Genomic DNA, 12631 nt, shown 5'->3' on the forward strand with positions numbered 1-12631 from the left:
ACAAATCAAATAGAATTCCTGGTCAAAAAGAAAATGGAAAATAAACACATTGTGTGCAGGAATCATTCATCGGTATCATCACACTCCAATTCCATGTATTCATTACAAAGACTGGTCTCATAGGTTAGTAGAGATCACTCTGTCATGCTGATTGAGTTCGAGTAACAGACTGGAAGCTTCAAAAGGAGGGTGGTGCTTGGAATCATTGTTCTTCCTTTGTCAACCATGGTTACCTGCAAGGAAACACGTGCCCGTCGTCATTGTGTTGCACAAAAAGGGCTTCACAGGCAAGAATAAAGACAGTAAGATTGCACTGAAATCAACCATTTATCGGATCATAAAGAACTTCAAGGAGAGCAGTTCAATTGTTGTGAAGAAGGCTTCAGGGTGCGCAAGAAAGTCCAGCAAGCGTCAGGACCGTCTCCTAAAGTTGATTCAGCTGCAGGATCGGGGCACCACCGGTACAGAGCTTGCTCAGGAATGGCAGCAGGCAGGTGTGAGTGCATCTGCACGCACAGTGAGGTGAAGACTTTTGGAGGATGGCCTGGTTTCAAGAAGGGCAGCAAAGAAGCCACTTCTCTCCAGGAAAAACATCAGGGACAGACTGATATTCAGCAAAAGGTACAAGGATTGGACTGCTGTATTGACAAATATTGACTCTTTGCATCAACTTCATGTAATTGTCAATAAAAGCCTTTGACATTTATGAAATACTTGTAATTATGCTTCAGTATTCCATAGCAACATCTGACAAAATTATCTAAAGACACTGAAGCAGCAAACTTTGTGAAAATTAATATTTGTGTCATTCTCAAAACTTTTGGCCACGATTGTATACACCTCAATCCACACCAAAGGAAAGCTCTATAATGGAAGGTCACAATGTTGGATATGATGACGTAGAAGTAACCCAACTTCATTCTCTGCATCTCTGCATGCCCAAATGTTGTCAAAAATCATAAAGATTTGCCAGTCTCTGTTGCCTAGATCTTTCCCTATAATGTACCTGATTGACTACAGATAAAGCTACTATATACAATTTTGAGTAGTATTATGTACTGATTACCGGAAGCATTGAACACATTTGCAACCTTTTCTCTTCTGATGAAAACAACGTGTGTGTGTGTATGTGCGTGCATATTCATAGTGAAACATCAATGACCAAACTGGCTTTGACAGGTGCATTGAAAACACTTGCATAATCATAAGGTGAATGGTTTAGACTTCTCAGTTCAGTCCAAACCAGCTGACGCTTCCCCATGCATCATTGTAGAGAACTGTAAGAGACCAAATGTTGCCATCTCCTCCTCCTACCTATTTCACCACCATCCCCCATTGAATAACCATCCGAGACCTCTACCCAACTAATACCTCTGCTTGCCCAACGTCCACACCCTGCCATCTACCCCACTGCCCCCTTACCTGATCCATGTCCCTCGTCTTTCCCACACTTCCAGCCCAGTGCCCCTGGATGCGGCTGGCATCTCTCTGGGATCCACTGCCAACTGCCAAGCCCATGCAGCGCCATTTCCAACATGCTAGCCAAAAAGGCGGCCGACGCTGCCGGCAGGGTGCGTTGTTTTAGAAGCCAAGAGACCATCGGGCCCCGAGGGATCATGTGTTGTGTCAACATGTCTACCCGGACCCAGTTTCTCCCTGGCACAGGACAATGCCAACAGGTGGACTGCGGCTGGGCTGTAGTGGGCTCTGCTTTGCCCTGTGCCAACTGTACTAAAGAAACAAAATGGAGGGTGGGTCTCTGCCAGCTTCCTGCTCACATGGTTGCAGCAACACAGACTGGTAGATATCTGGCTGCTTCAGTAACATGCAGATCGGGATGGCAGTCAGAGGAGAGTCTCCAAACTCTTTAACTCTGGTCTTTCGTGAGTCATTTGATATGAAAACAAAATTAGCCAAAAGATCCCAGTAGAAAGAGGTGAACTCCTCATCATCGCTAGCTCTAATGTTACTGTGGAGCCGCTGGGGGGGAAGTCTGTCTTTTCTCAACGACCTGTGACCCTGACCAACAGGACATCCCTTATAGACACCTCCTAACCCCACCTGCCATTCACCAACCTCAGTCTATAAATAGCCATAGTTTCATAACCACTGGCTTTGCTGAAGGGTTGAGTAATGATCACAAGAGCCCTGGGAATTGGAATGTCTATTTCAGTATGTCTGTTTACGCCCCACAGAGCTGTGTACAGAGCTGCACAGACACCAACAGCAGGTCACTGACTACCACTCATAGAAGTCATAGAGACAGGGACACAGAGGGACACAGTCCTTCAGTGCCAAGGCGGTGGCCAGTGACCAGCTGTCACTCAAACTCCCCCCAATATAGCCCTGTTAAAAGGGAGACCAATAAAGCAAGCAGGGGGTAAACACGAAAAGAGATATTTTAAAACAATATTTCATTTTAATATTCTCTGGTAGGCAATTTATATTAGCTGTATTCAATACATTTTGTTGCATTCCAGTTTTTCAGAGCTAATCCAGATTTTAGTTTGCATTCGTTAGAAATATCAAACATCTCAACTTCAGTCAACGTGTGCCAAACCTTAAACTTATCATACGCTTTTTAATACCAAGGCAATAGAATTTGAAACAATTATTATTTACACAGATACAAAAATATATTCCACAAAAAAGTAGCATTGATACATTTACAATGACCAGCTCTATACAATTACAAATATACTTATATTGTAAAAAGACATTTCTTAAAATACTCTTCCAGCTCAAGTTATGTATAAAGGACGCACAGCCTGTCCCATGTATGTGAGATGGTGTTTGTCTGTCTAACAGTGTCCCAATACTGTTACAAAGCTTCCTTTCCTTGTCTCCTTATTAATCTCCTCCCCTAGTCTCCTCTCTTCCATGACTGCTAATAGTTTATAAACTGGGGCTGCGTACGAAATATCACTCTATGCCATATAGTGCAATAGAACATGAGGTTCCATTTCAGATTAGCCCATTCTTACCGTGCAAACCTAGAAAAAACTATCCAGTCCAATCAGCTCAGATCATGAGGGAAATGAGACGACGAGAGGGAAAGGAGACAAGGAGATGACGCTGTCTTATAATATTGGGACACAGAAGTTGCTCAGCAAGTCTGACGGTCACTGTGACTCTCCCTGTGCTATGTTCACAGCACTCCTGGTGTGTGTGTGTGTTCTGGGTTGCTGGACAGGGTGTCCTTTCCTCACGATGGCTACTCTCCAAAAAAGGGTCTCTGCCACTTCTCTTCGGCTCCGTGTCACATGCCTAAGGAGAGACAGACAGACGTTTGATTAGTAATGGACTGTAGACTCTTCTTCGTACCTCAGGACAGACGGATAGACAAATTCACACACACACACACACACAGTGCTTAGCAATAGCCTCTCTGGCTCCTTGGCAGTCCAACACTATTCTTAGTTTGGAGGTGTGGGGCAGTTTTACTTGGTTGCCATCATTAACACTGTAGACCCTAATAAAAATGCCAGGCTCTGCTTAACCTGAATGACAAATAACTGACTGTCCCTTTACTTTACGTGACTTGCTGTCCCATCGCGTGATGTGACTGAATGAATAACCGTCCCATTGGTTTGAATGAGGAACATTCAGTACTCTAACCGCCTGGCCTTCTCTGTTAAGAAAAGCATCATAACACTTCCATTGGTAATTCCAATTCCGAAGCTGACATTTACAGTTGATATTCCACCCCAGGTTTTACGCTGGCACATTCCAATGTAACCGCCCTGATGCAAGTTCCAACACCCTGGACTACTGTAGTAAAGGATTGGTCCAAAACAAATCAACTGAGCTATGTTGGTCTGTACCCGCCACATAAACTAGGCTCTCTCTCTGGTTACATTCGTACATAGGCTGCTCCGTGTGTATGTGTGTGAGTGTGAGTGTGAGTGTGAGTGTGAGTGTGAGTGTGAGTGTGAGTGTGAGTGTGTGTGTGTGTGTGTGTGTGTGTGTGTGTGTGTGTGTGTGTGTGTGTGTGTGTGTGTCAAGACATAATGACATGAGTGACAGCTGAAAGGGATATCTTCCCTTTCCCTCGAGGCCTTACATGGTCTATCCATACATCCGCATACATCCCCATACCCCAACCCTCTTTAGAGCTGACAGCTAAGAGCTTATTGTTTCGGAAAAACAGCAAGGCGTGACAATCATGTGGTGGTTAACATATCTAACATAGTTAGCATAGAGAACACACACCCTTGACTGAGTAAATTGTAAAAAAAATAAAAAATAATGTAATTTGTTGTAACATTTTTGTTTTGTGGAAACCCGTTGCCTAAAACCAACTCAAAGTATTTCAGTGTTCAATACTTAACGTAATAAAGTCACATCATCACCGCCCATATTGTTATCTTTTTATGTTGTAAATACTTAACTGTTTTGTGTTTTATGAGCTTGTTGGCATTAAATGGTGTTATGTATTCTGAACTAGAACGCTTGCAGTTACTTGAACATGAGTATGAGCATTGTTGAGCACAAGTACTCAGAGCAGTAACTGGATATAGAGCTGTAAGCATTACAGGATGCTGCATTCGCCTCTGTCATTAAGACCGGCGCACATGACCTCGTTAATGGTGGGAATGGCTTGTCTCATTATTGAACCTCAATTTGTCCGACGGCTTTGATATCTGTTCATCATGATCAATTACATCTCGTAGCACAAAAAAATGCTTAATACTATATACTAGAAATATATTTTTCTTTCTTCGAACGTGCCTACAGCATTGTGTGCAAGTATCATAAATCCTCTAAAAACAAAGCCGTGGGGCACTATGAAGTATTCATAACTTGCAAAAACGTAGTCATTCTATATCTGTCACGCCCTGGCCATAGTTTACTATGTATGTTTCTATGTTTTGATTGGTCAGGGTGTGATCTGAGTGGGCATTCTATGTTGGATGTCTTGTTTGTCTATTTCTGTGTTTGGCCTGATATGGTTCTCAATCAGGGGCAGGTGTTAGTCATTGTCTCTGATTGGGAACCATATTTCGGTAGCCTGGGTTTCACTGTGTGTTTGTGGGTGATTGTTCCTGTCTCTGTGTTTTGCACCAGATAGGGCTGTTTTCGGTTTTCGTACGTTTGTTATTTTGTTAGTTTATCGTGTATAGTTTCCTTATTAAATAAAATGAATCACAACTGCGCTGCATTTTGGTCCGCTCCTCCTTCCCACAACGAAAGCCGTGACAATATCAGCACAACACAGATAAATTGTGTTTTTTACGCAAATATCAATGTGTCTGACTATTACTTTATTATTTGAAGTAAAGACGTAAAACATAATAGAATCAAGTAAGAACAACTTACAGTTTTGAATAAATGTTATATTGACTTTAAAATATTAAATCACAATAACTTCTAGAAATGGAATAACTAGATTAGCGGAACATAAATAAATGCGGTTATATTCTCTCAATCCCCTAATATTCGTTAACAGTTCTCAAAAACGTGAAGTGATAACAAATCTTTTTGATATCTGAGTTCGTACTACTTTTATGATTTGAGTTCTACTGACCATTGGTTTGAGTTGCCACTACCTAATGTCTTTAATGAGTTACTTTTTACAGTGTACTGTGAATGGTGTAAGCTATTAGCGCTTACTTGCTAACGTCTTGTCAAGGTCAGCAATGAAGTCCTCCAGTTCTTTAGTGTCTCCCAGTTTGGCTGTAAACAACATAGAAAGAGGGTCAGATGATAGAATAGAACAGAGTAGAACTGTATTGTCCACCTGCAATTGCATAACATCAAATGAACATGCATCATATATTATGTGAATCGAACATTACATGGCATTATCTACTACAAATATATACATACCTACTACAATAGTAAACAAGAAGAGTGAGTCACTTGAACGCTAACTAGTTAATAGGTGACGTATTGGAATAGCTGAGGATAGCTGAAGTGCTCTAAGCCTAAGGCAATAAGCCTGCCTATTGTAACATTCTCCTAAAACACACATCATGTTTAATCCTGCATCTATCCTTCTGTCTAAACAGGAGTGATACTGAGCTGCATTTTGGCAAATGTCTCCTGTTGTCAAACTGGGACAAGACTTTGCATACAGTATAGAAAAGTTGTAGGCAGAATGACGTGAGAATGCTGATGGTTGTGTGTGTGCACGCTTGCATTTTTGTGTGTGTGTGTGCATATGTGTGTGTGTCGAGGCTCACCTTTGGGTGATGTGAGAGGTGGGGGGGAGGTGGGAGAGGGAGAAAAGACATTGGGAGAGTTCAGTCTCTCATCACTGAAACTGAAGCTGTTCCTGTTGAGCGACCCAGCGCCTGAGAGAGAAAGAGAGGAGAGAGCGAGAGAGAAAGGGAGAGATTAAAAGACTGATCACCTTTCTATATGCCCGAAGTAGCTGTAGGGCCTATTGCCACATCCATATGTTTTGCACACACACACACATGCTCACACACACATGCTCACACACACATGCTCACACACACACACACACACACACACACACACACACACACACACACACACACACACACACACACACACACACACACACACACACACACACAGGGTTCCCTAACTCATAAGTTGACAGAAGTCATCTGGTTAGCGTGAAAGGGTCAGAGCAGGGACATGAGTAGAGGGTGGTGGGAAGTCAATGAGGGCCCCTCAAACAGGGACAAAACAAAATACCACTGTTTAACAGCTGGGCTCTCTCTCTCTCTCTCTCTCTCTTTCTCTGGCTCTCTCTATAACTATTGAGATGTAGCCCTAACCCTAACTCAGAGAGGGACATATTTCTCCTGTGTGATAAATAGTGTGTGCTTGATTTAACTCTGCCACGTCTAGTACACAAACACACACACGTTACCACCCTCACTCCTGCATTCCCCCACAGTGGTAAAACTGGGTAAGTCAGGCTCTATGTGGTCAAAGCATTGGCTGTGTGATTGCATAAGTGACATAATGAACACTTTGATTCCGCCAGTAGATATTTCAGCCGGCCACAGAACACGACAGATCTGTATCACTGTTTGTTTTTTTTCCAGGAAAGGAATGGTGTTGGGAGAAGGAGAGAGTAAGAGAACAGTTGTTTCTCCTCCGTACAGTATAGAAATGGGCAGTACCGTGGAATTCATTTCAATTCTACACAGCTGAGTTTTGTCCGACTATAAAGTATGTTATAAAGTCAGGATGGGTACTGGAGATGGATGGATGTCCCAAAAACGAGTTGTTTTATTGTGGCCATTTTCAACAGAAATGAATCCACTTCCCTGTGCAGTCTCCAATTCAAAGGTAATGGAACCCCTTTCTCAAATCCTGCTTAGATTGAGGTCTGCTGGTCTGCTACTTAATCCTTGTATTAACACTCTTGACAGGTCTGACTAGGAGTAAGAGGCTAACTACTATAGCATAAGCAGCTTATCAACCTCAAAATATCTCTCTCTCTCTCTCTCTCTCTCTCTCTCTCTCTCTCTCTCTCTCTCTCTCTCTCTCTCTCTCTCTCTCTCTCTCTCTCTCTCTCTCTCTCTCTCTCTCTCTCTCTCTCTCTCTCTCTCTCTCTCTCTCTCTCTCTCTCTCTCTCTCTCTCTCTCTCTCTCTCTCTCTCTCTCTCTCTCTCTCTCTCTCTCTCTCTCTCTCTCTCTCTCTCTCTCTCTCTCTCTCTCTCTCTCTCTCTCTCTCTCTCTCTCTCTCTCTCTCTCTCTCTCTCTCCTCACTCAAGAGTTCCACTGGACCCTGACAGAGTGGCTCTGATGTACAGCACATACCTAGAGTAACCCCTGACCTCCACCTCTCAGCACCACATTCAAGTACACACACACACACACACACACACACACACAAAACCTTGATCTAGGTCCAGAGATCTTGGATTTAGATTGAGCTACTGCTGCATATTTGGCACACAAGCCCCCATATTCCAAGCCAGCCATGTCTCTGTGATAATCTAAGCGCGTACAGCACATATGTCAGAGTCAAGGCCCGCGGGCCACATCCGGCCCGCGAGAAGGTTTTTTACGGCCCCTGGGATGATCTTGATTTATTATTAGAACCGGCCCGCAGACCGCAGCAAGCCGGCAGCCCGCAGATCTTTTACACGCACCAATACTACATTTCCCACAATGCAACGGTGACGCACCGAGCAGTAGGCTGCTTCATTTCAATATTTATTGGCACAGCAGTCGTCAGCATCACAGTAAAATTAACTTTCAGATACCCATCAAAAATGGCAAAACGGAAGGTGGACACTGAGAACCGGGGTTTCAAACAAGGTGGGAGTCGGAGTATATGTTCACGGAGGTAGCTGGAAAACCTGTGTGTCTTCTGTGTGGAGAAAGTGTGGCGGTACTGAAAGAGTATAATCTGAGACGACATTATGAAACGAAACACGCGGACAAAAACAAGAATATGGACATGGAACAAAGGCTACAAAAGGCAGAGGAATTAAAACGAGGCCTCAAATCTCGACAGGCTCTGTTCAAAAAAGCCAAATCACAAGGTATTTCAATCCAATTATATTTTAAAAATATTTCAGTTGAGTGGATGATAGAAAATTGCTATTATTGTTTTTTTCTTTGAAGTAAATTTAGCCCACTTTTGCTAAAATAGAAAATATAGGCTACTGATGGTGCCTTGAATACCGGTTTCTTTCATTTAATGTTCATGTTATGGGGATTTTTATATAAAGGAAATTTGTCTTTTGTGTCTGTTGAAAATTAAAGATTACTGACAGAGCCATAAGAAAATATTGCTTTATTTATCTGATCATATTGGAATATATTTGTTAGGTTTTCAGTAGGTTCAATTAGGTTCACTAGACTATATGCGTCATTTAAAATTTTTTCAATGAACATTCGAACAGTCCGGCCCTCGGCTTGTAGCTAAATTTTTTATTTGGCCCTCCGTCCATTTGACTTTGACACCCCTGGCGTACAGGCTTCATTGTCATAAGCAGCTATGAAGTGTCCCAGACATCAAGCTGTGCATTAGCATACGGGGTGTTTGTGTGTGTGTGTCTGCGCTATGCCTCGGGCCCTAACCCAAATGTGATAACCTCACACAGTTACACATCGACAGAAATATGCTCCCGCTCCCCAAGTGAACATTGATTTAATTTCCCAACCACATGTGAGTGGGTTGGGATTTCTGTGGGAAGAGGTGAAAGGATAACTTCATGGTGCTCTGTAGTGTGTTCGACAAACTTCACGTCCTCAGAACGAGTTAGGAAGGGTAGTGTCCAGTTTTGCATGTTTAAGACCGGGGCCTGGCATTAACAGAGAGAGTTACTATTTCCTTTCTCTGTTTTAGTAACAACTAAAAGACTACGTAATAATAGGTCCATTTAACGTTTTTAATTGAGTAATTACAGAATAACTATAGCATAACTACTGTACACAGATTTTGAGAGGAACCTAATGTGAAGGGTTACCAGAACATGTTATCTACAGACGAGTGTGAAAACGTTAGGTCCAGGATTCCTGTGTGGGTCCTGTCCTCTCCATGGTAGTCCATTGACGAGTGACTTGTCTCATGCAGGGGAGAGCTATTGTGTGTAAGGACTGATGGATGGATGCATGGCTGAAAGAGAGCTGCACCCCAGAGTGGGCAACAATAGCAGAACTGTCAGTCTGTGATGTCGGTTAGTGAGAAGGCATTCTGAACATGAGGAGAGGCTGGCAGACACTCTGATCTGGGAAGAGAGAGAGCGAGAGAGAGAGAGAGAGAGAGAGAGAGAGAGAGAGAGAGAGAGAGAGAGAGAGAGAGAGAGAGAGAGAGAGAGCGACAGAGCGAGAGAAAGAGAGAGAGAGAGAGAGAGAGAGAGAGAGAGAGAGAGAGAGAGAGAGAGCGAGAGAAAGAGAGAGAGAGAGCGACAGAGCGAGAGAGAGAGAGAGAGAGAGAAAGAGAGCGAGAGAGAGAGAGAGAGAGAGTGACAGAGCGACAGAGAGAGAGAGAGAGAGAGAGAGAGAGAGAGAGCGAGAGAGAGAGCGAGAGAGCGACAGAGCGAGAGAGAGAGCGCAGAGAGAGAGAGAGAGCGACAGAGCGAGAGAGAGAGAGAAAGAGCGACAGAGCGAGAGAGCGAGAGTGAGAGAGAAAGAGAGCGAGAGAGAGTGACAGAGCGACAGAGAGAGAGAGAGAGAGAGCGAGAGAGAGAGAGAGCGACAGAGCGAGAGAGAGAGAGAAAGAGCGACAGAGCGAGAGAGCGAGAGTGAGAGAGAAAGAGAGCGAGAGAGAGAGAGTGACAGAGCGACAGAGAGAGAGAGAGAGAGAGCGAGAGAGAGAGAGAGCGACAGAGCGAGAGAGAGAAAGAGAGAGCGACAGAGCGACAGAGCGAGATAAAGAGAGAGAGAGACCACTCATTCAGTTGCACTGAGTGAGGATGGTTAGGGTTAGAGAAAGCATTTCCAGAGACAGAGGCATCCACCGAGGCATGGTCTGTCTGAGAAATTGAAGGTTTCCAGTTCCAAGTCAAACATTGATGCTTATCAGGGAGTGTGTGGCTGTAGGGAGTGTGTGTGTGTGTGTGTGTGTGTTCCCGCCTGCTATAGGTTTTCAGCAGACCGGGAAGAGCACTTGTGGGACACATGACAATGTATAATCTAGCACGAATGGCAATTATGTCAGGCACTATACGGAGTAAAAGGAATTGTGAGCCTCAAAGTGCAAACAGTAACATATCTAGGCTACTGATAGGTACTGTCACTACTTGAGAATGTGTGTACTGCTACTGTTGCCGCCCTGTAGGCTATGTAATTGTAGCCTCTGTTGTAGCTGCGAGGTCGTTGGTTCAAACCCTGTTGCAGGCATTCCAGCACAATTGCTACACTGTCTTTCGGGTATTAGGACAACTGTGTGTGTGTGTTCGTGTGTGTCTGTGCGTGCAAGGTTCACTTACTTTCTGAGTCGCTGATGCCACTGTCACTGACGCTGGCACTGCTCCGTCTCTTCACGGTCTTCAGGTGCTCGTCGTACTGGAAGTGTCTCTTCTCCATCGGGGAAGTGAAATCCTCGATCACCGCGTTGAACTCACACAGCACGTCAGACAGATCATCCTCCTCAAGGAATTTAGCTGAAATAACGGAGGGAATAAGCATGTGTTACTATACTATACTGGACTGGTATGCCTATCCCACAACCATTCTCAGTCAAAATATATTTTTCTTTACTTAATTTCACTTAATAAAATAAATAGCTCTCTATTAATTTAGCCTATCCCATGCAACCTATCGACAGTCTGTTTTTGTGCCATTGAAATATGCGCAACACAAATGTTAAATTGAATTTTTTTTACATTGTAACAGCTGTTGAATAAGAACCACACTTGCACAGTTTCACAACTTCATGGCTCCCTTTCTGAAAGGTCCAATAACGCCATGCCTGGTCAGTTGTTCAGTGCATTGTCCAGTGGAAGTCGACAGAACAACAAATGAGATGGTCTAACTTACATTTGCCTTGAGACTTCAACTTTGGAGACTTCATTTTTCGTGTCTTGTGAATCTCAAAAGTATCCAGTATAATGAACTTGTTCGGGACGAAGTAAACTCCGCGGGTATCTCCAATAACAACGTGTTTGCACTCTGCGCGCTCTGTCCGCTACTAGTCTGCTAAAGCCAAAGCGCTGTCCCTCTGACAGTGTCCGGCGTCTCAAGACTGGTTTTAAAGTCTCCCCGTCCCACAGCCGGGGCGGTGACTCGGAGGAGGCGGGAGAGAGAGAGAGGAGGGAGAGAGGGAAAGGGAGAGAGAAATTCTTATTCTTTTGGAATTTCTGTGAGTGTAATGTTTGTTCATTTTGATTGTTTATTTCACTTTTGTATATTATCTACTTCACTTGCTTTGGCAATGTTAACATATGTTTCCCATGTCAATAAAGCACCTTGAAATGAATTGAGAAAACGCACTGTGCATGATTTTACGGTAAGGGCCTATCATTGACCGTTTTCTATTCCTAGGATGATGCTCCGCTGGCTGGCGTCATGCCCGGTAGCTATGTGTTTGTAAACAACTTGTGTGTGTCTCTAAACGGTCAGCGATGTAATGCTTACCGGGCATACAGTACGTGTAATACTTTTACGTTTTATTTATATCCCTGACCCTGATATTTCCGTCTTCTATCACTGGGCAGTTTTTGAACAGAATGTGGTAAAACATTGTTAGCTAATTAAACTAATTAACCATGTATTTAACTATGTATTATTTGAAATGTGGACAATGCCGAACTTATTCAATAATTGTTAATAGTCTCATTCATAAGTTTAAAAAAAAGTTTCATCTTGTAGCCTATCATAGCATGAAATTTATTCATAAAATAGACTACTGTCTCTGTGCGATATCCCCTTTCAATATCTTTGTGTAGTCTATGTCAGAATGGACTGGGAACTGGAATTACACATAAATCCGGCAACCTAATTGAGTTTCTGGTAGTAGGCTAATTTTAATATGGAGCGACACCATGTGGTGTGAAGTAGAGTTGCAGCCCCTGGAGCTGGCTGATGTCTGCTGCCCCTCTAATAAAATACAGTACATCAAGAATCTGACCGAATATTCATATCCTATGGTATCTGGCTCCTCATTTGTACTTAACCAAACTCCAATGATCTTTTTGTGTCATGGTGATTTTTTATGGATCTTTAATACAGTACAAAACACTTTTTTACAT

At 43.3% G+C, this 12631-nt stretch overlaps 1 protein-coding gene across 1 annotated transcript; it reads right to left on the minus strand.

Moving 5' to 3' along the window:
- Positions 1-2397: 2397 nt before the first annotated feature.
- rgcc (regulator of cell cycle) lies at positions 2398-11517 on the minus strand. Its single transcript, XM_064976159.1, has 5 exons — positions 11421-11517; positions 10871-11044; positions 6186-6296; positions 5614-5676; positions 2398-3267 (listed from the first exon to the last, which is right to left on the minus strand). The coding sequence occupies exons 1-5, from the start codon at positions 11452-11454 to the stop codon at positions 3260-3262; spliced, it is 390 nt and encodes a 129-aa protein (XP_064832231.1). The 5' UTR covers positions 11455-11517; the 3' UTR covers positions 2398-3259.
- Between the last annotated feature and the right edge of the window lie 1114 nt (positions 11518-12631).

The sequence above is a fragment of the Oncorhynchus masou genome, chromosome 10 (genome assembly GCF_036934945.1).
Source record: "Oncorhynchus masou masou isolate Uvic2021 chromosome 10, UVic_Omas_1.1, whole genome shotgun sequence".
NCBI lineage: Eukaryota > Metazoa > Chordata > Actinopteri > Salmoniformes > Salmonidae > Oncorhynchus > Oncorhynchus masou.

Excerpts from the sequence above, each read along its gene's own strand:
- rgcc (XM_064976159.1), bottom strand. The coding sequence starts at position 11,454 with ATGAAGTCTCCAAAGTTGAAGTCTCAAGGCAAAT. Across the intron at positions 11,045-11,420 it reads GTTGAAGTCTCAAGGCAAAT|CTAAATTCCTTGAGGAGGAT; the intron begins GTAAGTTAGACC and ends CCGTTATTTCAG. Across the intron at positions 6,297-10,870 it reads TGGCATCAGCGACTCAGAAA|GCGCTGGGTCGCTCAACAGG; the intron begins GTAAGTGAACCT and ends TTTCTCTCTCAG.